This window comes from Nycticebus coucang, chromosome 14, assembly GCF_027406575.1.
Source record: "Nycticebus coucang isolate mNycCou1 chromosome 14, mNycCou1.pri, whole genome shotgun sequence".
NCBI classification, from domain to species: Eukaryota; Metazoa; Chordata; class Mammalia; order Primates; family Lorisidae; genus Nycticebus; species Nycticebus coucang.
The window spans coordinates 2803775-2828483 of record NC_069793.1 but is presented as its reverse complement, the minus strand read 5'-3'; the positions used below and the strand labels follow the sequence as shown (position 1 = coordinate 2828483).

The window sequence follows — 24709 nt, the reverse complement described above, 5'->3', positions numbered from 1 at the left end:
TGTCAGGGTGAAATGCCTTGGGTGGGCAGAGAGGCCACACTCTGCTCTGGGCCCTGCAAATTAACCTTTCCCAAGGCAAGGAGGAAGAGCATGCCAGAGCCAAATAGTGCTGCCCTGACCGCTCTTCCTTGGTCATACCCCAGCCCTCTCCCAAGGGGCCCTCAGAGGCCCCCTCCCTCCCAGGGAGCACTGTCAGGATCTGGAGACATGGGGGACAGACAGGAAAAGCTTCCTCTTCTCTCTTGCAAATCTGTCCTCTTGTCCAGACCCTTGCAGCCCCCCCACCACCCTGCACATCTTCCCCCGCTGAGTGTTGCTGATGTGGTCCTTCCCTGCTGCGGGCCTGAGCAAGGCCACTTTCTGGTTCCTGGGGGCACTGAACAGTCAGGACCCCTGAACCCCTGATGGCCTCCAGGGGTCCATCTCCAGGGGTGGACCTCAAGTGTCTCTGGGAGGATGGGGCCTGCTCCCTCACTGGAGTTGAGCTCAGATCTCACAGCACCCCTGCCCTGGGGCACTGACTACTAGGTCTTGGCAAAGGTTGGCACTGGTCTTGAATTCCAGAGGACCAGGGGGCTGGGAAAGCCATTTTCCAAGTGGGCATGGGGATTCCTCCCAAGCTCCAGCCAGGAGGGTACAGCCTGGACTTCCCACCCGCTCCCACCCTGCCTGCACAGCCACAGGCCCCACCCCTGTTCCTCCAGACAGTCTCGGCCCCAGACCTTACCCTGCAGGATCCCAAGGCCCAGTACTGAGAGCCAGACCTCAGTCCCCACCAGTGTGCAGCCCTCCTCAGGCCCCACTAAGCCTGCTCTGGCCAGGACAAAGTTCTCAGGAGCACTGCTTCTGGGGCAGCCTGTTACCAGCTCCCTTCTGCAGGCTCTGGGGAGTGGGGTCTGTGCTCCACCACTTGTATTTTTGAGGAGCAGAGAGGGGGCCTGGACCAGTGCTAGGAAGAGGCCCACCCCACCCTGACATGGCTACATCATGGGACTCCATACTCACACCATAGTTACTTCATTATCTCGGAAGCTGGAAAAATACAAGCAGATATCAGACCTGAAACATGAAGTCTACTTTAGTTTCATGCTGCTTTTTCTTGGGAAATTGCGTAATTCTCCCACAGCCTCTGATCCCTCATCTCTGAAACACCCCCTCCCACACCCCACCCACCCTGGAAGTGCCAACCTGGGGGCCCAGCTCAAAAGACACTGATCCTTGCTGCTGTGCGGGGGGCTGAGGGGTTTCCAGCTCCCATCTGCTTCCCCCCAGCCCCCTGTGTGGTCATTAAGGATGTCGGGCTTAGTAATTTAATGAAGAAGAAGTTTTAGAGAAAATCCTAATTCTGTAAAACTCTTTTTACTACTATCTACTATAAACTTTGGGTAGAAGTCTTTAGACATAAATTTTTACTTGGTTAAATTCTGAGAAGTGCGTTCTGGGTTGAATAGTAAGTGTCGATTTAATTTGATAAGAAACTGTCAGACTGATTTCCCAAAAGTCGTGCCATTTTACACTGCCAGTAGAGTATGAGAGAGACTCTTCCTTGCCAACTTGTGATATGACCGGTCTCTTTAATCTAACCACGTTAATGGGTGTGCAGTAGTATCTCAATTTGCATTTTCATGATGACGCATGACATTGAGTGTCTTTGCATATGCTTGTTGGTGATTCTTTTATCTCTTTTTGGAAGAACCTGTTCGCTATCATGCTCATTTCTCATTAAGCTGTGTATCTCCTTGTTACTGAGTTGTAAGAATTCTTTATATATTCTGGATACAAGTCCTTTATCGGATACACATATTATGAATATGCAGTATCTGGTAAGGGCCCACTTTCTGGTTCACAGGTGGCCCCTTCTTGCTGTGTCCTCACATGGTGGACGGAGCAAAGGTTCTTTCTGGATGCTCTTCTATAACAGCACTAATCCCATCCACATGGGCTCCAGCCTCATGATCTAATCACCCTCCAAAGCTCCTACCCCCCAACACCCTCACCTTAGGTGCAGGAATTTCAATATATATATTTGGGGGGGCACAATCATTCATATCATAGCATCCTCTAACTTTGTTATTCTTTTTCAATTTTCATTTGGCTATTTTAGTTTTTTTTCCTTGCCACATACATTGTAGAATCAGTTTGAAAAATTTAACCAAAAATCCTGATGCAATTTTGATTATCTATAGGATAATTTTAGGAGAAATGATATCTTAACAATATTGGAAGACTGGAAAAGGAGGCAGCTCTTAAACTAGGAATTTTCTAAAGCACTCTACCTTGCCACCCTTACCAAAAAAATGTAGTGACATAGTCTTCATCTATGCAAAACTTCTAGAATAAAAAGCAGAAGGTCTGGACAATTCAAATGATAGAAATTCCCTCACATCAAAAAAAAATAGTCATACCTAAATCCTTTATTATTTCTAAGACAAACTCAAATGGCTCATTATTCTTCCTAATATTATATTAAGTCCTTTGAGCCTAAGAGTTCATGAGAGTATTGGTTTGCAGGTTTCTGTTCTTAGAAAGCCTTTGTCCAGCTTAGCTATCATAATAATATGAACCTCCTAAAATGAAATGGGAAGTATGCTTTCCTCTTTCTTCTTATAAGAGATTTTGCAAGGGTGGACTTATTTATTTCTTAGCTGTTGTCTAGACTTATCAGCAAAACCATTGGGAAAGGAGATTTAGTTGAAAGCATTCAAATATGACCTCAGCTTTTAAAATTGAGAAAACTATGTTTTCGTTTGTATCTTTCAAGGAATTTGACCATTTCATCAAAATTGTCAAAGTTATTGGTACATGGCTTATTTTCACATTCCACTATCCCCTTTTAGCATCTGGGAAACAGCGGCGATGTCTTCTCTCTCGTCACCAATTTGGGGACTGGCATTTTTTGTTTTCTTAATCAGTCCAGCTGCAGTTTTTCAATTTGTTCTTTAAATAAAACAGCTTTGGTTTCATTGATTTTTCTCTACAGTCTGTCCATTGTCTGGCTTTTTGCTGCCAATCTTTATTGTTCTCCATCTTCTCTTTATTTGGAATTTAATTTGCTGACCCCCTCTAGTCCCTCTACCCTGTGCTTCAGTCTGAATGTGACCTCCAGGCAGAAAGCCACAGTGAGTGCAAGGCTTGCCCCACTGGTTTCTGTCCTCTCAGCGCTCACGGTCCCCCACTGTCTGTAGCCCACATCCACAAACCATGTTTTAGTTTTCCAGTTTTTAAAAATGGAAAGGTATTCCAGTTCCTACTGCTCCCTTATAGGTGGGAGTGGGAGGCACCATTTTCTTTCTATAAACTCCAGTTTGCTCAGAAGGAGCCAGCCCATAGTCACGTGGTCCTCCTCTCTGCCATAACAACCAAGTCCACAGCCAAGTGGTCCTCCTAAGGCATTTGCTTCAGTCATAATCCGTGACTCTTCTCATTAAGGATGGTGTGGCAGCATGGCACGGATGGCTAGACCACAGCCAAGGCCCAGGACACAATGGATCCAAGCCCAAATTACCAGCTTTTCCCTGGGATCAGTTTCAGAACCAGCAGAGACACAGGAGGTAAAAGCTACGAGTAATTTTGGACAGGATGAATTTAAAGAACAGTTTACTAGAGATGGAAAAACCAGGAAGGTAGAAAGGGAATACTAAGATGTTACAGAAATAACAATTGCAACAGGTTATCATCACCACCCAACTGCCAGGCCCACAGTTTCCGGGGTGCAGGGAACAAAGGGGAGACGTAGAATCATTAAAAAATTCAGAGCCTGTGGGAAGCCCCAGAGTTGCCAGTCAGGCCTCTGCGGACAGGGCTCCAGCCAGCTGTCCAAAAGTGGACCTGTTTTATCAAGTACTGGAAAAACTGCAAAGTGGGATCAGCTGGTGCCCTCGGGTGATGAAAGGAAGTGAAAGGAGAAGGGGAACAAGGGAAAGGGTGGGACCTCCCCAGCCTGGCAGCCTCCTCCAGTGGCCGCGCGGCAGAGCCCCCTAAGGCAGAGGTCGGTCCCCAACCTTTTCAGCACCAGGGACCTACCAGTTTTATAGAAGACATTTTTGCCATGGACCAGGGCGTGGGGGTGTGAAGTGATTGGGGGATGATTCAGGCACATTTCAGCTCCACCTCAGATCGTCAGGCGTTAGATTCGCACATGGAGTGCACAGCCTAGACCCACCATAAGCACCTTACAGCAGGGTCCCGCTCCTGGGACAGTCTGATGCCTGCCTGACAGGACGGAGCTCAGGCAGTGGTGCAGGCGGTGGGGAGGAGCTGTGAACATGGGCGGAGCTTCCCTGGCTCCCACCGCTCGCCTCCTGCTGTGCTGGTTCCTAACAGACTGTACCAGTCCACCTCAGGGGTGGAGACTGCAGTCTCAAGGGACAAAGGGTTTGGAGCTGAGACACAAAATCCTAACAATGACACAAGTGTATGTGTATCAGATACCAGCCTTGCGCATCTGTCAAGCGTCCTGAGCACGCCACTGCATTTTGGTTCCGAGGGAAGATGCCCACGCCCTCGGGGCCACCTGCTGAGGTTGGTAAGTGTAAAATGCCAAGCATCAGAAACTCGCTCTCATGTAGCAAAAGACAGAGAGCATCTTATGGGAAATGTCAGTGTTTAGCAAAGCCCATGCTCCTGGCAACTCTTCTGTACATTGGAGATTTTTCAAAATACAAAGATGAGGAAAGAATTGCTAGGACCTGGACTCTTGGAGGGTAAGAGCCAAATCGACCTTGTTTTCTTTCTCTTTGTGAGTCAGTGGTGATCTCCCTTGAGGCAGGGTGCTGGAGGGTAATGTACAGTCAGAAAGGAGACTTTTTTTCTCTTTTGAGACAAGCAGACACAATTGAATTCACAAGATGTCTGAGTCTGATGCTCTGTGTGAATTTGATTCTCCTCTGCCAGAGATTGGGGGGCAGTTGTTGACACCAGCCATCCACATGAACCTGGGGACCAGGCCCTGGTGAGAGGGGCTGTCCCACGCACATCCTCCCCTCCTCTCAACCTGCCCTGACTTCTACCACCTTGGCTCTCTGCAGAGACAGACACGTTTTCACTGTAAGGACAAGCCCCACTGGAAGCCTGTGCTTGGCTGGTCTCTCTGAGTCGGTGATGGGGAGAAGTGGTCCCCAAAGGTTCCCCCAGAGGTTGGTATCTCTGAGCCAGGAAAACCAGTGAGGTCATAGTCTGGCCTGGAGCCACCTGGAGATTTGTGGTTTCTGCCACCTGTGGGCTCGCCTGTGATGGCTGCAGGGAGGGTCTGGGTTTTTCTCTATGCCCGCAGCAGGGCAGGAGCTGAGTGGGGGAGAAGGGTCCCCAGAGAGACTCCTTCCCATCTGGCCCCATCCAGTCCCATACCATGTGACTCTGAGTTGCTGGTTGACGTGAGCCGGAGCCGCCCATAGGCTCTGGGACCGCAGCCAGGACAGCACCAAGGCCCAGGGACAGAGGCAGGACCCAGCTGGCTTCTCTGTCCAGACGGTGAGCAGCACAGGAGGCTTGGGTCAGCGTGGGTCTCTGGGTCCAGCCAGGCGCTCGGCACTTTCTAGGCCCTGAGCTCTTCTGCTGGCCTGCGGGCTGGGGCAGGGGGCGGGTCAGGAGCTAGTCTGAGGTCTCAGGCGTGGCACTCCCAGAGCTCTGTCCTCCACCTTCTGACTTGAGCCGGGCCACCCAAATCAGCTCTGGGCTGAGTCCAGAAGGGAACACTCAGTGGGTACTGATCCCACACTGTGGCTCTGTCTCATGTCTACCCCATGTCCCTCATTTTCGAGCATGTTCCATGCTGATGGGGAGGGAAAACCTGGCCCAACTCTCAGACGGTCACAGAGACAGCACAGGAGTGAGCCCTCTCCTCCCACCAGCTGCACTGGCACTGACCCTAGACAGCCTGTGGCTCCTCAGTTCTCACTGACCACAGTTGGGAGCAGAGGCAGGCCTGGGGGCTCCCACAGCCCATCCGCAGGGAGGGCCACCGGTCCTCCACCTGCCCTCTGGGGCCTGAATGGTGCTGATAGAATGAGTGCTGTGCCTCCTGCCTGCACCTTTCACAGGCGTGGACCCCTCTCCTCCCTCTGCCTTCTCATTGTCAAGGAGGTAGCCAGGTTCCTCTACTCTCCTCAGGATTCTGGAGCCCAACCACGGGGACCCCAGCCATTGGACCTCCAGCCTCACCCCGGTCCTCCTCCTTCCACTTCTCCCCTGTTCCTTCCTTGCCCTCCTGTCCGCCCAATCTCTCCACGGACTCTGTCCCCCACTTCCCTGGCGGGCTCTCTCCCTGGGGCCCTTTCCCTGTTTCTAGCCCAGGTGGCCATGGGAGGCCCTCACAGTGCCAGTGCAGGAGGTGAGTGAGGAAGGGTTAGGGAGTTGACCTCAAGTGGCAGGACAGGATAGGTAACCACAGGGGCAGGGTGAGATGGGTAACCTCAGGTGGGTCTCTGGCTCTGAGTGCCTGGAAGTCCTGTAGGGTCTGTTTCATGGCTGTGTCACTAACAAAACTATGATGAATCAGTCTCCACCTGATGGCCCGGTGGGGTGTGCACGGGCTCCTAGGCCTGAGCTCCCCCTCCAGCACACAGGACCTGCCTTATCCACCTGAGAGGGGAACGGAGGGAGGGGACAGACAGGCCCACAGAGGCCCAGGGCCCCACTCAACCTCGTCATGAACAAGTCCCTCTTCTCCATGCAGGAAAAGGATGGGTGACAGGGGTGGTGGATGGAGCCTCCTCTCCCCGAGAGGTCTGGAGGATGCTATGGGACAGCAGGGACATGGCAGGGCAGGGGGGAGGTCATGACATGGCCTTATGGTGTGGCCGAGCTAGAGGGCTCAGGCCCAAGCCTACTACCAACGGCCCCTTGTCGGATGTCAAAGAAAGGCCTCAACAAATGGAATTGCTTTAAGGTGACAGCACCTAACCTGAGGGCTGTCCTTGTGCCATCACTCCACATGTTAGATGTGGGTGTTGTGTTTGATGCCACCTTTGATTTCAAAACTGTTTCGAGGATCAAAGACGCCACAAGCAACAGGGAACCAGGGGCCTCTGCCCCCTTCCCAAGTTTCTTCCCAGTCCCTGCCCCACCCTGGATCACAGGGACCTGCCCGGCTGGAAGCCCCTGAGCTCTCTAGCCACCACTGGCCGTGGCCTTTCTGCCGAGAGTCTTAGACAGACCAGGGCAGCTTGGGTCAGGTGACAGGGGCCAAAATGGAAGAGGAGCCTTCTTCTGTGAGGGCCCCCATGCCTCTATCGCCCACCCAACCTTGGCTACCCCATCTCCCCCAAGTGAGGTGGGGGTTAGGGAGCAGGGGAAGAGACTCCCAAGCCCCAAACTCAGCTGTGGTTATGGTTGCAGGGGTGTCGGGAGAGAGCAAGCAGAACAAGCTTCCTCAGGCTCCCGGGCCCCAGGGGGTCTGTACTTTGCTGACCATGGAGTCTGGAGCAGCAGGACAGCATCTGGTGTCCCCAGACAATATCCCAGAGGATGTGACTTTCAACCTCATCATCCTGTGGCTCACAGAGGTCCTCAGCCTGGGCGGCCTGCTGGGGAACGGGGTGGTCCTGTGGCTGCTGAGCTCCCATGTCTACAGGAATCCCTTCGCCATCTACCTTCTGGATGTGGCCTGTGCCGACCTCATCTTCCTCGGCTGCCACATGGTGGCCATCATCCCTGACCTGCTGCCTGGCCAGCTGGACTTCCCGGGCTTGCTGCAGACCATCCTGGCCACCCTGAGGTTCTTCTGCTACCTGGTGGGCCTGAGCCTCCTGGCAGCTGTCAGTGTGGAGCAGTGTCTGGCTGTCCTCTTCCCGGCCTGGTACCCGTGCCGCCGCCCGGGCCACCTTGCCACCTGCGTGTGCGCCCTGGCCTGGGCCCTGGGCCTGGTGCTGCATCTGCTGCTTAGTGGCGCCTGCACCCAGCTCTTCTGGGAGCCCAGACGCCACGTGTGCAGGGCGCTGTGGCTGGCAGCGGCCGCCCTGCTGGCCACCCTGTGCTGCACCATGTGCGTGGCCAGCCTGCTCCTGCTGCTGCGGGTGGAGCGCGGCCCGCAGTGGCCCCAGCTGCGCGGCTTCTCCGCCCTGGTCCTGCTGGCCGTCCTCCTTTTCCTCTTCTGCGGCCTGCCCTTTGGCATCTACTGGCTGTGCTGGAACCTGCACTGGCACACCCCGCGCTCCTTCTACCACTTCAGCTTCCTCACGGCGGGGCTGCACACTGCTGCCAAACCTGCCGTCTACTTCTGCCTGGGCAGTGCCCGCGGCCACCGGCTGCACGAGCCCCTCCGTCTGGTCCTGCAGCGAGCACTGGGGGACGAGGCTGAGCTGGGGGCTGGCAGGGAGACCTCCCGCCGGGGCCTTGTGGACATAACAGCCTGAGCCCTGGGTCCCAGCTCCAGCCCATGTGAAGGAGGGGCAGGACCAGAAGCAGGGCCAGCAGGAGCCCCGGACACCTTCACTGATGACCTGGTGGTGGGACAGCCGCTGCTTTAGTAGGCTGTAGCCCATGACCACTCCTGGCTCAGTTGCAGTGAGGGGACAGGGGAAGGGGCGAGGGCACACTTCGCAACCCACTCCCGCTTGCTCCCCTTCCCTCTCCACCTGCAGCCTCCTCACCACTGTGGGACACCCTCCCCATCCTGAGGGCTGAGCACAGAATGCTCCCCCTGTGGGGCTACAGTGGCCCCCAAATTGAAGCTTGTCTAAAGCTTGAACCTCTCTCACAACCCACCTCTATCTCCATCCAAAGTGGCCACAGCCTTCTTGTTAATTGGCCAGTTTTGTTGTCATCAAGTTTAAGCAAGAAAATGCAGGGATCTCAGAAAACCATTCATTGTATCTCAGAACAAGGATGTACATCAAATAAAATCCCTGCACCCAAATAGCAACACAGATGCTGACATCTATTTATGTTTGTGTTTTAATTTTAATTTAATTTATGTAGTATTTATTTACTTTTGAGACAGGGTCTCACTCTGTCACCCAGGCTAGAGTGCTGGGGCATCAGCCCAGCTCACAGAAACCTCAAACTCCTGGGCTCAAGTGATCCTCTTGCCTCAGTCTCCTGAGTAGCTGAGACTACAGGCGCCTGCCAAGAGATCTGGGTAGTTTTTCTATTTTTAATAGAGATGGGTCTCTCTTTTGTTCAGGCTTGTCTTGCACTCCTGAGCTCAAGGGATCCTCCTGCCTCGGCCTCCCAGAGTGTTAGTATTACATGTGTGAGCCACCAGTCTGGTCTTGTTCATGTTTAATGTTTGCTTCTAGAAGAAGAAATGTGGGAGCTCAGAGATGGGCTTCTAGAAATCTGTGGGGCTGTTGATAGTTGGCCCATCTCTCAAGACTGTGACCCTGGGGCCTGGACAGTGCAAACCTCACTTGGAACTTCTGAAAAGCTGAGTGACACTGGTGTCCCCAGATGTCAGGACCCTGGCAGGGCGGAGAGTCGAGCCCTGCCCACACCTAGAGCAGCACCCCCACCTGCATTGCCCCATCTCTCAGCAGCACCCTGACCTTCCTCTCCTGGACAGTTCCTGCCTGCCTCACACAGGACAGTTGGACCTGTGCTTTCCTGGGCAGGTCCTACACCAGAATCTTTTGAAGGAGAAGGAAGCACCGCAGGGTTCAGCCCATGGCAAGTTGCTGAGCTTTCCCTGAGTGCTAGGCCTGGGCTCAGAGAAGACGCCCACCTGGGGCACTGCCCACAGGGTTTAGGAGCAGGGGCTCTGGAGCCCCCTAGCCACTCTGAGCCTCTCAAAGCCTCTGCTTCCTCTTCTCTAAAAGGTGAGAACGGATGAGTGAATGCACATGAAGGCTTTGAGTCCTGTCCAACATTTTACAACCCAATCAGATTGTTCACTAACTTCACTATCACCAGCACAGCACGGCAGAGGGCACAGAACCCACACACCAAGATTTCCGGGAAGCATTTCTCTTGGCTTCCGTGAGTGAGTGCAATTCTGACTTTGGGCCTCTGTGCCTGGAGGTGGAGGGATGGTCAGTCTGGGCCGGCCATGGCCACAGGCAAGCCTGTTGCTCCTGAGTCTGGGTGAGGGTCACAGACTCCTCCCACCTTCATCACCCCACTTAGGCTCCCATGCATCCTGCAGGTCCACCCTCCAAAAGCACCTCAAGGACATACCTCCTTCCACTGCTGCTAAGCCAGGTGCGGCCCTCTGTCTGCATCCCTAGGATGTGATTATCACCTCCAATTACTCCATTTGGGCAAAGAACAGAAAGACAAGTGGGGGGTGGCACCTGTGGCTCAAGGGAGTAGGGCGCCGGCCCCATATACCGGAGGTGGCAGGTTCAAACCTGGTCCCGGCCAGAAACTACAGAAAGACAGGTGGTCTGTCCCCAAATTCTACATTTAGCCCTTGGACATACACTTTACCCAGACCAAGGAAAAACTTGGAGAAAAAAGCATAAATTAATATCTTAGGCATTTCCTCCACGGATATTATTAGCATAGGAATCCTTTTAATAATGTGGAGAAATACTCCCATTTTGCAGATGAGGATGTTGATACCTGAAGCGGTTAAGTACTGCTCAAATCTACCAACAAAATGGCAGAGCCAGAAAGTGACCCTCTAGAACACTCTCCCATGCTTAGGGTCTCCTCCTTGCTGGATGAGGCTGGCTTAGGTACCCTCAGTCTCACACTGGTATCCCTGGGCCTCAGCCCAGACCCCTTTGCCAAATGGGGGACACTCTTGATCCTTGCCTCCTCCCAGAGAGCCCGCCCTTGGCAGCCAGGGGATTGGGGGTAGCTCTAAATTTGTTCTTATCAGGCTGGCGGGGCAGAGGCACCTTGCCCAGGAGACACAGAGCACAGTCTCTTGGGGTCTCCATGGAAACAGCCTGACCCAGTCCCCACCTGGTCCAGGTGTGGTAGCAGGTGTGTGGCTGGATGGCCAAGGTGGAGGGTGAGGTGTGCTGGAGGCCCAGTGCTCAGAACTGGACCTCAGCCCCAGCAACAGATTGGCTCAGGGGAACAGAAGCATATGGCCCAAAGGCAGAGCCAGAGCCCAGCTCATCTGCCCTTCTCAGGCCCCCCAGGACCCACTGGGGCTACTCTGACCAGGACAGAATTCCTGGGTAGAGGCAGGTCCTTGCTCCCTGGCAGCCTGACCCTGAGGAGTGAGTTCTGGGCTCTGCTGCCTGTTTGTGAGGAGCAGAGAGGGGGCCTGGGCCAGTGCTGGGAAGATGCCCACCCCACCCCACCCAACTTGGCTTCATCATGGGACTCCACTCTCCTCAGCTATTTCATTATCTCAGAATCTGGAAAAATACAACCAAATGTCAGACCTGAAACATGAAGTCTGCTTGAGTTTCATGCTGTTCTTTCCTGGGAAATTGCATCATTCTCCTATAGCCTCTGATCCCTCATCTCTGACACAGCCCCTCCCACACCCCACCCACTTCATCCTCTCCTCTGTATATGGGTACATGTCCAGTTTAAGGCCCCAGCTGTTGGACTTGGTTCTGTGAACTAAAATGAAATCTTAGGGCCCCACTGGCTGAATAGACCCCTTGTTGGCCAAGGGGACCCCAGAAATACCCTAAAGCTGAGTTGCTGGCCATGAGAAGGGAAGTCAGACGGCCTCATCAGGCCCCCTCCCTTCTTGGAGACCTCCTTTGCAGCTCATTAACCAGCCTAAGGCTATGCAAGATGAAACTTAAACCACCTGCAGGTCCTCGATTTACTTAGCAGGTCAACTTGAGTCTGGGTATGTCCTGGGGGATTGTCTCTGATTAACAGATTTCCTTATCTTAACCTAAAACATTCCAGGCCTTTAGACAAAGCTTCATTTCTTTAACCAATTACAAGTAGAAGAATCTTCAAACTTACCTATAACCTATAATTCCCCACTTAGAGATGTATCACCTGTTCTGGCCAATGTGTGTCTTCCATGTATTGATTTGTGACTTTATATATAATTCCTGTCTCAGCGAAAAATATAAAAACAAACTGTACCCAACCACAGTGACATCACATGTTCAAGGCTTCTTGGGTGTGGCTCCAGGCCATGTTTCATAATAAACATCTTTAAATTATTTCGCAGAGTTTGGGTTATTTTCTATTGACAAAAATATTGGATCCCACTAGCAGCAGGAGCCAAGACACCCCCAGTCTTCTCTCTGCGTTGGCCTCTGGAGTGTATATAACATGTATCACGTCACAAACTTCCCGACTGACCTCTGGGAAACAGGCTTTGAGAGATAGAGTTGGCAGAGCAGGAGCAGGGCCCTGAGGCAGCAGAGCCCAAGGCTTACCTCCTAGGGAGTCTGGTTTCTCCCAACCTAGCACTCTCCATGGCAGGAGGAAGCAAGCAGCCCCTTGGGAGCCTCATGCAAGACCCCAACCTAGGAAGGAAGAAAGAGGGAGGCAGAGGGGGCCCCCTGGGGCCAGCTCGGGGGGGGGGGTACTCCCTGTGTTAGCCAGGTCTAGGACCCCCCAGGGCCAACTGGGAGTGCTCTCTGTTGGGTCTAGGGGGCACCCTGTGCCAGCTTGGGGTGCTCCCTATGTTAACTGAGGGATGCAGAGGGTGCACTGGGGCCAGCTTGGAGTGCTCCCTGTGTTAGCTGGGTCTAGGGGGCACCCTGGGGCCAGCTCAGGGTGCTCCCTGTGTTAACTTGGCCTTGTTCTCTGTGTTCTGAAGCTCTGGCATCTGGGGCCTTTTAGACCTGCAGGGACAGTCCTCCCAAGCCAGCCAGTCCAGGGGCAGTGAACTCAGGAGCTGCCTTTCAAATGCACCCTGGTGGGGTGCAAAGCTCTCTCCTCACCTCCTCTGTGGGCTCCCATGCTCAGGGCCACTATTCCATGCCCTGATCACCCCAGGACCAGGCACTGGACTTCCACAGATAGCCCCTATTCCCAAGCTCTGAAATTATTCAAAGTAGCCCTTCCTAAACCCACTTAGGCTACCTGACGGACCCTTCCCTCTGAAAGGAGGAGACCCTGCCCACAGCCCTGGCTCCCTCCACCTCTTGGCCAAGCTGTTGCTCCCCTTTGTAGCCTGGCTATGGCTCCAAGGTGTGGCCTGCCTCCTCCTCTTGGAGCTGAGCAGTTAATCACTACCTTGTCTCTCACCCTGTCACCCTGGGTAGAGTGCTGTGGCATCACAGCTCACAGTAACCTCATACTCCTGGGCTCAAGAGAGCCTCTTGCCTCAGCAAGTAGCTGGGACTACAGGTACCTACCACGATGCCTGGTTAGTTTTTCTGTTTTTAGTAGAGATGGGGTCTTGCTTTTGCTTAGGCTGGTCTCCAATTCCTGACCTCAAGAGATCCTCCCACCTTGGCCTTCCAGAGTGCTAGGATTACAGGCATGAGCCACCACACTGGCCATTACCTTCTAGAATGGCCTAGTAGGTGGGCAAGTTTGAGGGAGGAGAAACCACACTGGTTATTGCCTGAGCCCACCTAAGGCTGACAAGGTAGGAAAGTCGTCTTCTGAGCGTCACACCACCCTGCCTCCAAACCAGACCTGTTTAAAGTGCCCCATAGGAGGCCAGGCATGGTGGCTCAAACTTGTAATTCTAACAGGAGTTCGAGACCAGCCTGAGCAAGAGCAAGACTGTCTCTTAAAAAACAGCTGGGTATTGTGGCAGGTGCCTGTAGTCTCAGCTATTTGGGAGGCTGAGGCAAGAGGGCCCTCTATTGAGGGCAACAAAGTGAGAGTCTGTCTCAAAATAAAATACCTGATAGTAAGTAACTCAGGAAATTAGGTCACCTCACCCCAAATGCCCCAAGCAGGGGAAGCCCTCTACACATGTTGCTGTCTCATACCTGACCTGAGATGGAAGACCACCACCTGACCATGCCCCTTCCGCCCAGCTTTAGGGCCTGTCCTTGAAGCTGGGCCTACCCTCTGACCCTGGTGGGCCAGGCCATCCAGAAGGTCCCTGCTGATGCTCTCAGCCCAGGGGGCTACGTTAACAGAAACTGGAGGAGAGGCCTGGTGGGAAGGAGGGGGTGAGCATACAGGGTCCAGGAGGCCACCAAGGTCCAGTGTCTTAGTAGAGCTGTAGACAGGGGCATGCAAATCAGATTCCCTGGGCCCTTGTGGGCCACACAAACTTTGCATCTTTCTTTTTTTTTTTCTTTTTGAGACAAAGTCTCACTTTGTTGCCCTGGGTAGAGTGCCATGGCATCATAGCTCACAGCAATCTCAATCTTCCAGGTTCAAGCAATCCTCTTGCCTCAGCCTCCTGAGTAGGCGCTATAGGTGCCTGCCAAATGCCCCACTATTTTTTAGAGACAGGGTCTTGCTCTTGCTCCGACTAGTCTCGAACTCCTGACCTCAAGCAATCTACTCGCTTTGGCCTCCCAGAGTGCTAGGATTACAGATGTGAGCCACTGAAAGCAAAGTGCCAGAGCAGCTAGGGGATGGAGAAGGGCAGGCCCTGGCCTGGAACCTCACAGGCAGGATGGAAGAAGTGCTTACCCAGGGTCCGTGATTTTGTGCAAAGTCTGACTCATTCTGAAACAGGGCCACAGACAGCACCTTCCAACCACTGCTGGCCTGTTGGACTGCAGTGCTCTGTGCATCCAGAACTAGAGAACTCAGTCCACAAAAAAGAAAATTTCTCATTAGGGACATCTCAGGGTGCAACACTTGAAAAAACGTCTTAACCCCAAAGAATCTGCTGATGGCTCAGAGCCCAGGGTCCAAGGCAGGTGGAGGGATGGCAAGGGGGCCCCTCTGGGGTGGGCAGGTAACCTCTGCAGACCACCTATAGGAGCGCGGATCTGGCCACTCCTCGTGGGAGCCGGCCCATGCCTGGGCACCTGCTGCACAAAGCTGTCTGTAAATTGTCAGTCCAGTGAGGGGGAAGCTGAGGCACAGAGAGGCTACCAGGTCATCCTCTCAGGCCAGGAGCTTCAGCCAGGCCTGTGCCCACAGCCCCTGCTCTCCCTCCCGTGCCTGCAGCAAACCAAAGGTCACCAGGAGCTGCCCAGCTGGGGGCTGGGAGGTGTGGTCCAGTCCATCTGATGCAGCAGACAGGGTGGGGGACGTGTGCGTGCCTTCAGTTTCCCCTGAGAGAAGGAAGGGGAGGGCTGACCACACTAACAACATCCCCGTTTTAGCTCATCTCTACAATTCCTGTGAAAGGGAAGCACACCCGCCCACTTCTAGGGAACTGGCCTGGGATGCCTTAGTCCGGCCAGCTGAGCCTCAGAGGACACGAGAGGATTTAGGGCCAGGGAGGAACCCTGGGCCATGAGCTCAGCTCTGAGCAGAGAAGGGCAGGGAGAGCAAGACAGTCCGGTCAGCAGGTGAGAAGGCATCCCTGCCCTCTGCCCTCTGCAGAGCCCCTGGTCCTAGCCTGGCACCCAGAGGGCATAGATGTTAGGATTTCCTTTGGGGGGGACTTGATGGGGAAAGGAAGGTATGTGGGATGGGCTGGGAAGCAGAGGCTGAGAGGGAAAGTGTTCAGGTCTGGAGCCTGAGGTCGCTGGAGTGGCCTGGGCAGGTGTGTCCCTTCTGACAAGGATGGTGCCACACAGGGCATGCCCACCCCTCTCTACAGCTCACCCTGCCCCACCACCAGGGGCTGGAGAGCCCAGTTAGCTCCCTCTGTAAGCCTCGGGGAGGGGCCCACAGAGTGGTTGGGTCTTGTACCCAGGCCACCACCAAAACATCAGAGCCCAGCTGAGGTCTCCATTGCCCTGGGCCCAAGGCCCCACATCTGAGCCTGTGGGCTGGGCTCATGTGCCCTGCAGGGGTGGCCTGCACTCCACTACTTGGGACGAGGACAATCGCAAAGAAGGGTGCCAGGCGAGCATCCTGGGGAGTGAGGCAGGAAAGCTCGGAGTGGACTGAGGGAGCCGCAGAAGGCTCCACGTGAGGAGCAAAGTGTTAGGAAGGGCGAGGCCAGGGTCAGGGCGGAGGTGGGGAGTTGTGGGGGTGGGGAGGGGACGAGAGGGGAAGGCAAGGTGTGTGCTGTCCCCCACCCGTCTCTTTCTACCCTGTCTGTGTCTGTCTGCGCCTCTGTCTCTCTGTATCCCCTCCTCTGTGTCTCTCTCTCTCTGGTCTCTCTGTGTTTGTGTCTGTTAGTCTTTCCTCGTATCTCTCCATCTCTCTCCCTCTGCTTCTCTCTGTCTCTCCCTACCTCTCTTTATATCTCTGTCTCTGTCTCTCATCTGTTCCTGTAGCTCTCCAACTCTCTCTCTCTCTCTCCCTCTCCCTGCCTCCCTCTGTGTCTCTCTCCCATTGTCTTCTGTCTGGCAGCCCACACACCTGGGGCCCTGATGCCCCTCCGCTGTGTGTCAGAGCTGAGCATAGAGATGGCCAGGGGTGGGGGCGCATACCAGGACAGGCCCAGCCAGTCCCTCTGGCTCTGAGAATGTCTCCCAGGACTCATGGCCTCTCACTGCTTGAGGCCAGGAGCAAACTCTGTGTCCACGTCTTCTCTGTGTTGGTGGCTCTGTAACCCATCACCAAAGTCCCCTGCCCTGATTCAAGTCTTCAGAGCAGCATCCATATACACTGCCTGCCTGCAGTGTGAGCCCTGGAGTCCCCTGCCAGGCTGGGGGTGGACTGGGAGCCTGGTGTCCCCTTAGCCTTCCCATGCCCCCACCCGACATTGTCTCCCCTCCTGAGGCCACCTGAAACTTCTGCCCATTATACGACAGTGTCCTTGGGGTGCAACACTAGATACCTTTAGAGACCTCCTAGGGTGGGAAACCCTCAGGTGGGGAGAGAGCTGCACACCGGTTCGGGGTAGGGACCATGCTCTGCTAGAAGAGGAGGGGACAGCCCCTGTGTGCAGGGTCCCCGCAGGTGTCACTCTACCTGCAGAGGCATGCCTAGCACAGGGTGGACTCTGCAGTGTTGCCCCTCCCCACAGGGGGGCCAGGGGTCTTCTTTGCTGCCTCATGGTCTACTTGCCAGGAGAGCCTGATGCCCCCCCGGGGGCTTGATATCTCAGGCACATACCTGGAGCTCTGAGGGCTGGGTGCTGGTGAGGTCACACTCTGGAAGGGCGGCCCTGGAGCTGCACCCCTGTGGCCAACATATGTACCCACTTCGCAGGGTCTTTTGGGAGCACCCACCGAGCCCACCAGGATGTTCAGACTGTTCAGCCTCTGGAAAACCTTCACCAGCGCCGTGTTCTACCTGACCCTGGCCGTCAGCCTTGGGGGGCTGGTGGGCAATGGGCTGGTGCTCTGGCACCTTGGCCTACGCATCAAGAAGGGCCCCTTCTCCATCTACCTGCTGCACCTGGCCACCGCGGACTTCCTGTTCCTGGCCTGCCACGTGGTCTTCTCCGTGGTCCAGGCTGCCCTGGACTCCCAGGACACGCTGTACTTCGTGCTCACCTTCCTGGGCTTTGCCGCGGGGCTCTGGCTGCTGGCGGCCTTCAGCGCCGAGCGCTGCCTCTCCGACCTCTTTCCAGGCTGCTACCAGGGTTGCCGGCCCCGACACACCTCAGCGGTCCTCTGCGCCCTGGGCTGGGCCCTGACCCTGCTGGTCATTTTGGTGCCCGCTGACACCTGTGGCCTGCTGCGCAGAGGCAAACGCCTGCTGGCCTGTCTGCGGTACCACATGGCCAGTGTGGCTTGGCTCCTGGCGCTGGCCTGTGTGGCCTGCACGGCTGGCCTGGTCCTCTTCATCTGGGTGGCCTGCTGCTTGGGGCACCAGCGTCCCCACTTCTACGGCATAGTGCTGGGTGCCACACTGCTGTTCTTCTTCTGCGGCCTGCCCTTCGTCATCTACTGGAGCCTTCGCACCCTGCTTGACATCCTGCCCGTGCTCCCCTTGCTGGCCACCCTCCTGGCCTGCATCAACAGCAGCTGGAAACCGCTCTTCTACTTCATTGCCGGCCGGAAGCCCGGGAAACGGGAGCCACTGCAGGCCGTTCTGCAGAGGGCCCTGGGGGAAGAGGCCATGCAGGGGCTGTCCCTACCCCTGGGCCGTGTGTAGGTGGCTGCCAGTCTCCAATCCCACAGGGCCTGCCAGGGGACACCCACCTCACCCACCTTCTAGCTCTTGCTCTGGGGACCGGAGGGCCGGACACAGAGGTGGAGCAACATGGTCCTGACCACCCTCCCTGTTGAGCCTTTAGGAAGCACAAAGGAAGCCCAGAAACAAGGCTGAGAGACAGTGGGCAAGGTCGGGGAGAGGAGAATACCCCTCGAACGAGGGTGAGGACGTGCACCCCACCCACATCCCCACTCCTGCTCCTCCCCACTGGACACACCCATGTGCCCCACGTGAGAGAACCAGAGAGGGGCTGGATGCATTGGAACTGAGGGTCCAGGCTCCTGGGCCTCCAGGATGCCTCGTGCCCTCCAGGGTCATGCCTTCACCGTTTCACTGAAGAGGGATGGTTGAACCCTTCACTCCTCCCTCTATCACCCACTCACACCTCCCCCAAAATGCCTGTCATCCTGTTACCCTGTGGTGACCACCTCCATGGACCCCTCTCCAATCTTTCAGGAACAGCTAGAGGCCTGATGTCACCAGCAGTGGCCACCAGATGGTGCTGCTTCTGCACAGAATCAACCCCAGCTCCACCAGAGCTGCACAGGTGCGGACCTTGGCCTGTGCACCCCACACCCACTCAGGCCCTTTGGGTGCTCTTGACTGCACCCCGGGCCACAGCCCCCTTCCCACCTGGCTCTCCACTCACCTGAGGCCCTCCCAGGCCCTCCCAGGCACCCTATCCAGCCTGGCCCTCAGGGTCACTGCAGAAAGAGAGAGAAGGGACAGGGGATGGGAAGTGATCGCAAACTTCAAAGTACAAATCGTCTTCCAAGGTACAAGTCATGTTTAATTATGTTTAAAAAACATACTTCATTGTGTTAAAACATTCAAACCCTACCTAAAACATTAAAAAGATAAACTATCAAAACTTTTTCTACCCAGATGGAGACACATTTGGTGGAAAGTGCTCCAGTCATGTATTTTTTCCATAAAGACCTACAGAAATTTCCTTTTTTTTTTTTTTTACCAAAATAAAGAAATTTTATAGTTGCTATGCGAAACCTGGCACCTTTTACAATTTCCTGTGAATTGCTGAGTGAAGTTGATCCTCTCACACTAGGAAAGTAACATGTTGCTCATTATGGGAATTTTAAAGAACATTAAAAAGTGGGAAGTAAAGGCTGAGCACAGTGGCTCACTCCTGTAATCCCAGCACTCTGGGAGGCCCAGGCTGGTGGACTGCCTGAGCTCAGGAGTTAGAGCAAGACCCCGTCTCTAAAAATAGCTGGGTGTTGTGGTGGATGCCTATAATTCCAGCTACTTGGGAGGCTGAGGCGAGAGGATCACTTAAGCCCAAGGGTTTGAGGTTGCTGTGAGCTGTGATGCCATGGCACTCTACCCAGGGGACAGAAAAAAAAAAAAAAAAAAGGGAAGAAGAACTTCCTGGAGCCACTAACCCAAGACTCCTTCCTTTGCTGGTTTTTCCCAGGATGAACCTGATTCTGGCCAAGTCCCCTCTTTCCACACCACCCCTCAGGACAGAGAACACTCCAGTGGAGAGTGGGGAACACTGTTAGTCTAAGTGCATGGGCTCAGGGGGTTGGGGTGGGGAGGGTTGTCTGTTCCGTGACATTTCACACAAGACCTTGGGAGACCTGGAAATGGAATAAGGGTGGGGCAGTTTTTGAGTGGGGAGCTACGTAGCAGCCCATCCTTCCAGCCACAGTAAATAGCTGTGGGTCCCCCATGGGCCATTCATCTGTGAGCTGGCCAAGGACAGGTGGGCAGCCAGACTGACAGCATCTGGTCATGTGGCAAATAGCCCAGTCTAGACAGATGGGGAGTGTGGGGGCCTCTGCCCCAGTACCCACTGCTGCGCTCTGGGAACACCAGCCTGAGTCCTGAGATGAGCAAGTCTGACCCTGGTCCTGGAGAAACTCAGCCAAGAAAAGGGGCAAGGCTGTGCCAGGGCTGGTCTGAGTCCAGGTAGACACAAGAAGAACCTGGAGTCCAGCCCAGGAGGGGCAGGGACCCACCCTGCTGGCTCTTCTCTGGCTGGGTGACCTGCAGAGATTCAGCTGACTGCTCAGAGCCTGGGTCTGAAAAAGGAGTCAGAGCAAGGTCTCCTTGCCAGGATTGTCAGAGCCAGGCTGCAGCAGAAGACAAGCCTGTCCTGGCCTTCAAGGTCAGATGCACCCCCCGCCTGCTTCAGCAGGGGTGTCCTCCTGCCCTGACCTTGGCACACCTACCATGCTGCCTTCTGGCATCCTTGCCCTTGGCACCATCCTGCTCAGTCACTGGGGCCTGTCCTTGTGACTGTCTATCCTGTTCTGTGACACTGAAGCCTCCTTGGCAGGGGTGCCCATTCTCCACTCCTCTGGCATGCACCTGCCCTGTCTGAGCACCTATACTGGCCCCTTGCCTGGAGCATCCTCCCACCCCGCCCAGCTCAGGCTAACCCAGTCCCTCGTTACTCACTCATGTGTTTGCCTGTTTACCATCACGTCTCTCACTGGAAGGTGGTCTCCATGAGCACGCAGGGCCAGCAGCCTGTTCTCTGCCATCTCCTGGGATTGGCTGGACAAAGGGGATGGGCAAGTCTTTGTCAAATGAATAGACAGGTGGATAGATGTATAGGTGGGTGATTGAATGAATGATATGGTCAAATTAATAAATTATATGGCTAAGATACAATGCAAATAAATGGAGTCAGATCAGGCTGGTCTTGGGTTCTGGAAGCTTCCTGGCCTCCTGCATCCTGCTGCTGACCTGATGCCTGAGTAGATGGTGAGACGAGGGGCCCGGCCTACCACAGCAGAGTCCAGCCACAGCTTTCTGCCTCCTATGGCCACACCCTCCTGTTGAGTCCAGAAACATCACTAAGCCAGCTTCATGCTGGGCACTGGGCCTGGGGTTCGAAATGTGGACCCACCAAGGTATGGCCTTTGTCCCCAGGAAGCTTGATGTCTACAGAAGGGACAGACACAACAAAATTCAAGGACAGTGTTCTGAGGGTGCATAAAGGCCTTAGACCCTTGACACTCCCAGTTCATCTCTGTTGCCAGGGTATGCTCAGTGTCCCCTTTGCTGGAAGGGGTCCCAGATGATGGCAAATCATCCAGTGCCCTAATGTTCATGAAGTACAGAGAAGAGTCCCATATTCCCACTTGGAAAGCAGGGGAGGTTTCCTGGAGGAGGTGGGACGGGGTGGGGAGGAAGGGGTTACTGTCTCCAGCGCAGTGAGGTTGGTCTGAGAAGAGGCTGGAAGGAGTGGTAGTGCTGGTTCTTCTGGGGAAACAGAGAGCAGGGCAGCTAAGGCACAGAAGCGAGCCAGCAGTGTCATGATGTGTAAGGAACCCCGACTCTGGAGACGGCGAGGAGACGGAAACAGGACAGACACGAACTGTATTGTTCCTCACCACTGATACAACTCCCATCTGTTCCTAGCTGTCCGAGTCACACATAGGTATTAAACTGTATCAACTGTCTTCTATCTTCAGAAGATGATGATTAAGATGATTATACGTTTTTTTCTTCAGTCTCTTGATGGGAAAATTAGCTTAATTTGTGTTCCTAATCAGCATTTGGTCACGGGGTATTATCCTTTTTAATATGCCGATAGGTTTGATTTGCTGATACTTCGATAAGGGTATTGTGAATACGTTTATGAGAGATGTTGGTCTCTTGTTTCTTTTGTTGCAACGTCCTTATCCAGGTTTGGATTGTCCGAGTTTCTCCCCCTTGTTTCATTCCCTGGAAAAGTTTGGGTAAGACCAGAACTATTTCACCAGTGGCCAACTGGGTTTTTATGAAAGGGCTTTAAAATGCAATTTTCATTTCTTTAACACATATAGGGTTATTCAGCTTCTCTCTTTCTTCTTGTGTCAGTTTCAGAAAGTTTTGTTTTTCGAGTAGTCTGTCAATTTCATCTGAGTTTGAACTTGTCAGTGTAAAGGCATGTGGGCTGTTCCCTATGGCCCCGCACTGTCATCAGACCCACCTGGCGTCTCCTTCAGGCTCTGCTAGTGCACTTTACGTTCTCTTGATCATTCTTATTGGAGCTTTACCAATTTTGGTGACCTTTTCAGAGAATCAACTTTTTTGTGGGGTTTTCTATAGTATTCCTGTTTCCTATTTCACTAATTTCTGCCTGTCTTTATTGTCTTTCCTTCTACTTCAAGAAGGTTCTAATCTCTAGGTTCTTTAGCAGCTTAGAAAATTTCTTTTAGGGCGGCGCCTGTGGCTCAGTGAGTAGGGCGCTGGACCCATATGCTGAGGGTGGCGGGTTCAAACCCAGCCCCGGCCAAACTGCAACAAAAAAAAAAAAAGAAAATTTCTTTTAAATCTTCTCTTGTAGGCTAAATACTCCCCCTACAAAGATGTCCGCACCCTTTGTAATATGTTAACACTCCATAGGAAAACATAGATCACTAGAGTGGATTTTTTTTAATGATACAACTACATGCTGCCTGTAAGAGATACCCTTTATTATTATTTTTTATTAAATCATAGCTGTGTACATTAATGCAATCATGGGGTACAACGTGCTGGTTTTATATACAATTTGAAATATTTTCATTAAACTGGTTAACATAGCCTTCATGGCATTTTCTTAGTTATTAAGACATTTATATTCTACACTTAGTAAATTTCACATGTACCCTTGTAAGATGCACCATAGGTGTGGGCCCATCAATTACCCTCCCTATACCCTCCCCTCCCTTTCCCCTTCTTCTTGGGCTATAATTGAGTTATAGCTTTCATATGAAAGCTATAAATTGGTTTCATAGTATGGCTGAGTACATTGGATACTTTTTCTTCCATTCTTGAGATACTTTGCTAAGAAGAATATGTTTTAGCTCCGTCCATGTAAACATGAAAGAGGTAAAGTCTCCATCTTTCTTTAAGGCTGCATAATATTCCATAGTGTACATATACCACACTTTATTAATCCATTCATGGGGCGATGGGAAGAGATACCCTTTAGATTCAAAGGCACAAACAGGCTAAATGCAAAAAGGTGTAAAATGATATACCATGTAAACAATAACCAAAATAGAGCTGGAGTGGCTATACTGATATCAGACCAAATAATTTTTTTTTGACAGAATCTCACTTTGTTGCCCTTGGTAGAGTGCTGTGGCATCATAGCTCACAGTGAACTCAAACTCTTGGCTCAAGAGATTCTCTTGCCTCAGTTTTTCATTTCCAGTAGAGACAGGGTCTCACTCTTGCTCAGCTGGTTTCAAATTTGTGAGCTCAAGCAATTCACCTGCCTTAGCCTACCAGAGTGCCAGGATTACAGACATGAGTCACCGTGCCCAAATAGATTTTTTAAGTAAAAAAATTTTTCCTAGAGAGAAAGACATTCTCTGATAAAAGGGTCACTCCATTAAGAAGATACCACAGCTATAAACATAATGCTGTGGTAGGCTAAAACAAGCTCCTCAAAATATACCATGCCCTAATCGATGTGACCTGTGAATGTCACCACACATGGCAAAGAGACTTTGCAGGTGTGATTAAATTAAGGACCTTGACATGGAGATATCATCCTGGATTGTGTGGTGGGCCCAAGGCAATTCAAGGGTCCTGGTAAGTGGGAGGCAGGAGATTGGGGGAGTGGAAGGAGACATGGTGAAGGAGGAAAGAAGTGGTGTGATGAGAGGAAGAGACCTTGAACCAAGGAGAGCAGGTGGACTCTAGAAGCTGCCAGAGGGAGGGAGTGTGGCCCTTTTAACACCCTGACTTAGCCCAGTGAGACTCATTTCAGACTTCTGATCTCTAGAACTGTTAGGTAATACATTTGTGTTGTGTTAGGGCATTGAGTTTGTAGTCATTTGTACAGCAACCAAAGGCAACTAATACAGATTGAATCTCCTCCAGTTTCTACCTGTATTTACTCTCCTGTGTCTTTGAACAGTTGCTTTTTATTTTTTCTAAGAGTCTTCAGATATTCAATAGCAGGAGTTTGGTTTGATACCAGCTACTGTGCTATTACTAGACCCAAGGCTCATCTTACCCTTTCTAAAGTGAAAAGAATTATAACAATTCTGAGTTTCAAAATAAGTGTGTCCCCCAGGGTTTGCAAGGTTCATAGATATATCACAGAATGAGGATTAAATGAGATAGTTCTCTGCACAGAGAGAGCATTATACAAAGTTGGCATAAACCAGGCCTTTGGTGATGTTGGTCATGGTCAGAAAAAATGAAAGGGTGGTATGGGTCTATGACGTGTAGGTGAAGTGGTGGGAACCAGCGACAGACTAGGCTGATGCCTAGCACATGGGTCTCTGAACGCCTTCCTGGGTTCTCCTCCTTGTCAAATGGTGCCTTTTCTGGCCAGTGAATTCATTTCTCCCTTCTGTGAGCACCTATACGGTGAGCAGGGGCTGAGGTCTACAGAAAAATGGATGCTGGATCTGCTCTTGGCCCTGGGCAGGGGACCCTGAGCGACTTCCCTTCCTGCCCTTGAGCTGCACCCTGGAATCCACTGTCTGAACTTGAGCAGCCAGTGCTTCCCAGAGCCCCACTTGTCCACGTCTGCTCATCATCATCAGCCACAGGGAGGGCGGGGGCTTGAGAAGAGGCCCATCTCCTCTAACTCTCCACACAGAGGACCTTCATACTTCAGGACCACCTGGGATCTCTGGCAGGTGCAGAGACCATGTTTGGATGGAAAGATCACCAGATGCATCACCATCAAGGGCAGGCCCTGGAGGGTCACCCTCAGGACCAGAGGTCACAACTGCTGACTCACAGGCAGAACCAACAGGGCACAACAGATGTGCTTCTTGGCTGGCAT

General features: G+C 53.0%; 2 protein-coding genes across 2 annotated transcripts; both read left to right on the top strand.

Moving 5' to 3' along the window:
* Positions 1 to 4015: 4015 nt before the first annotated feature.
* MRGPRE (MAS related GPR family member E) lies at positions 4016 to 8469 on the top strand. The gene is made up of 2 exons (XM_053561570.1): positions 4016 to 4703; positions 7336 to 8469. Exons 1-2 carry the CDS (start codon positions 4667 to 4669, stop codon positions 8349 to 8351), a joined length of 1053 nt encoding a protein of 350 aa, XP_053417545.1. The 5' UTR covers positions 4016 to 4666; the 3' UTR covers positions 8352 to 8469.
* An 8574-nt stretch (positions 8470 to 17043) lies between these two features.
* Positions 17044 to 17901, top strand: MRGPRG (MAS related GPR family member G). Its single transcript, XM_053560050.1, has one exon. It carries the CDS (start codon positions 17044 to 17046, stop codon positions 17899 to 17901), a length of 858 nt encoding a protein of 285 aa, XP_053416025.1.
* Positions 17902 to 24709: the final 6808 nt, after the last annotated feature.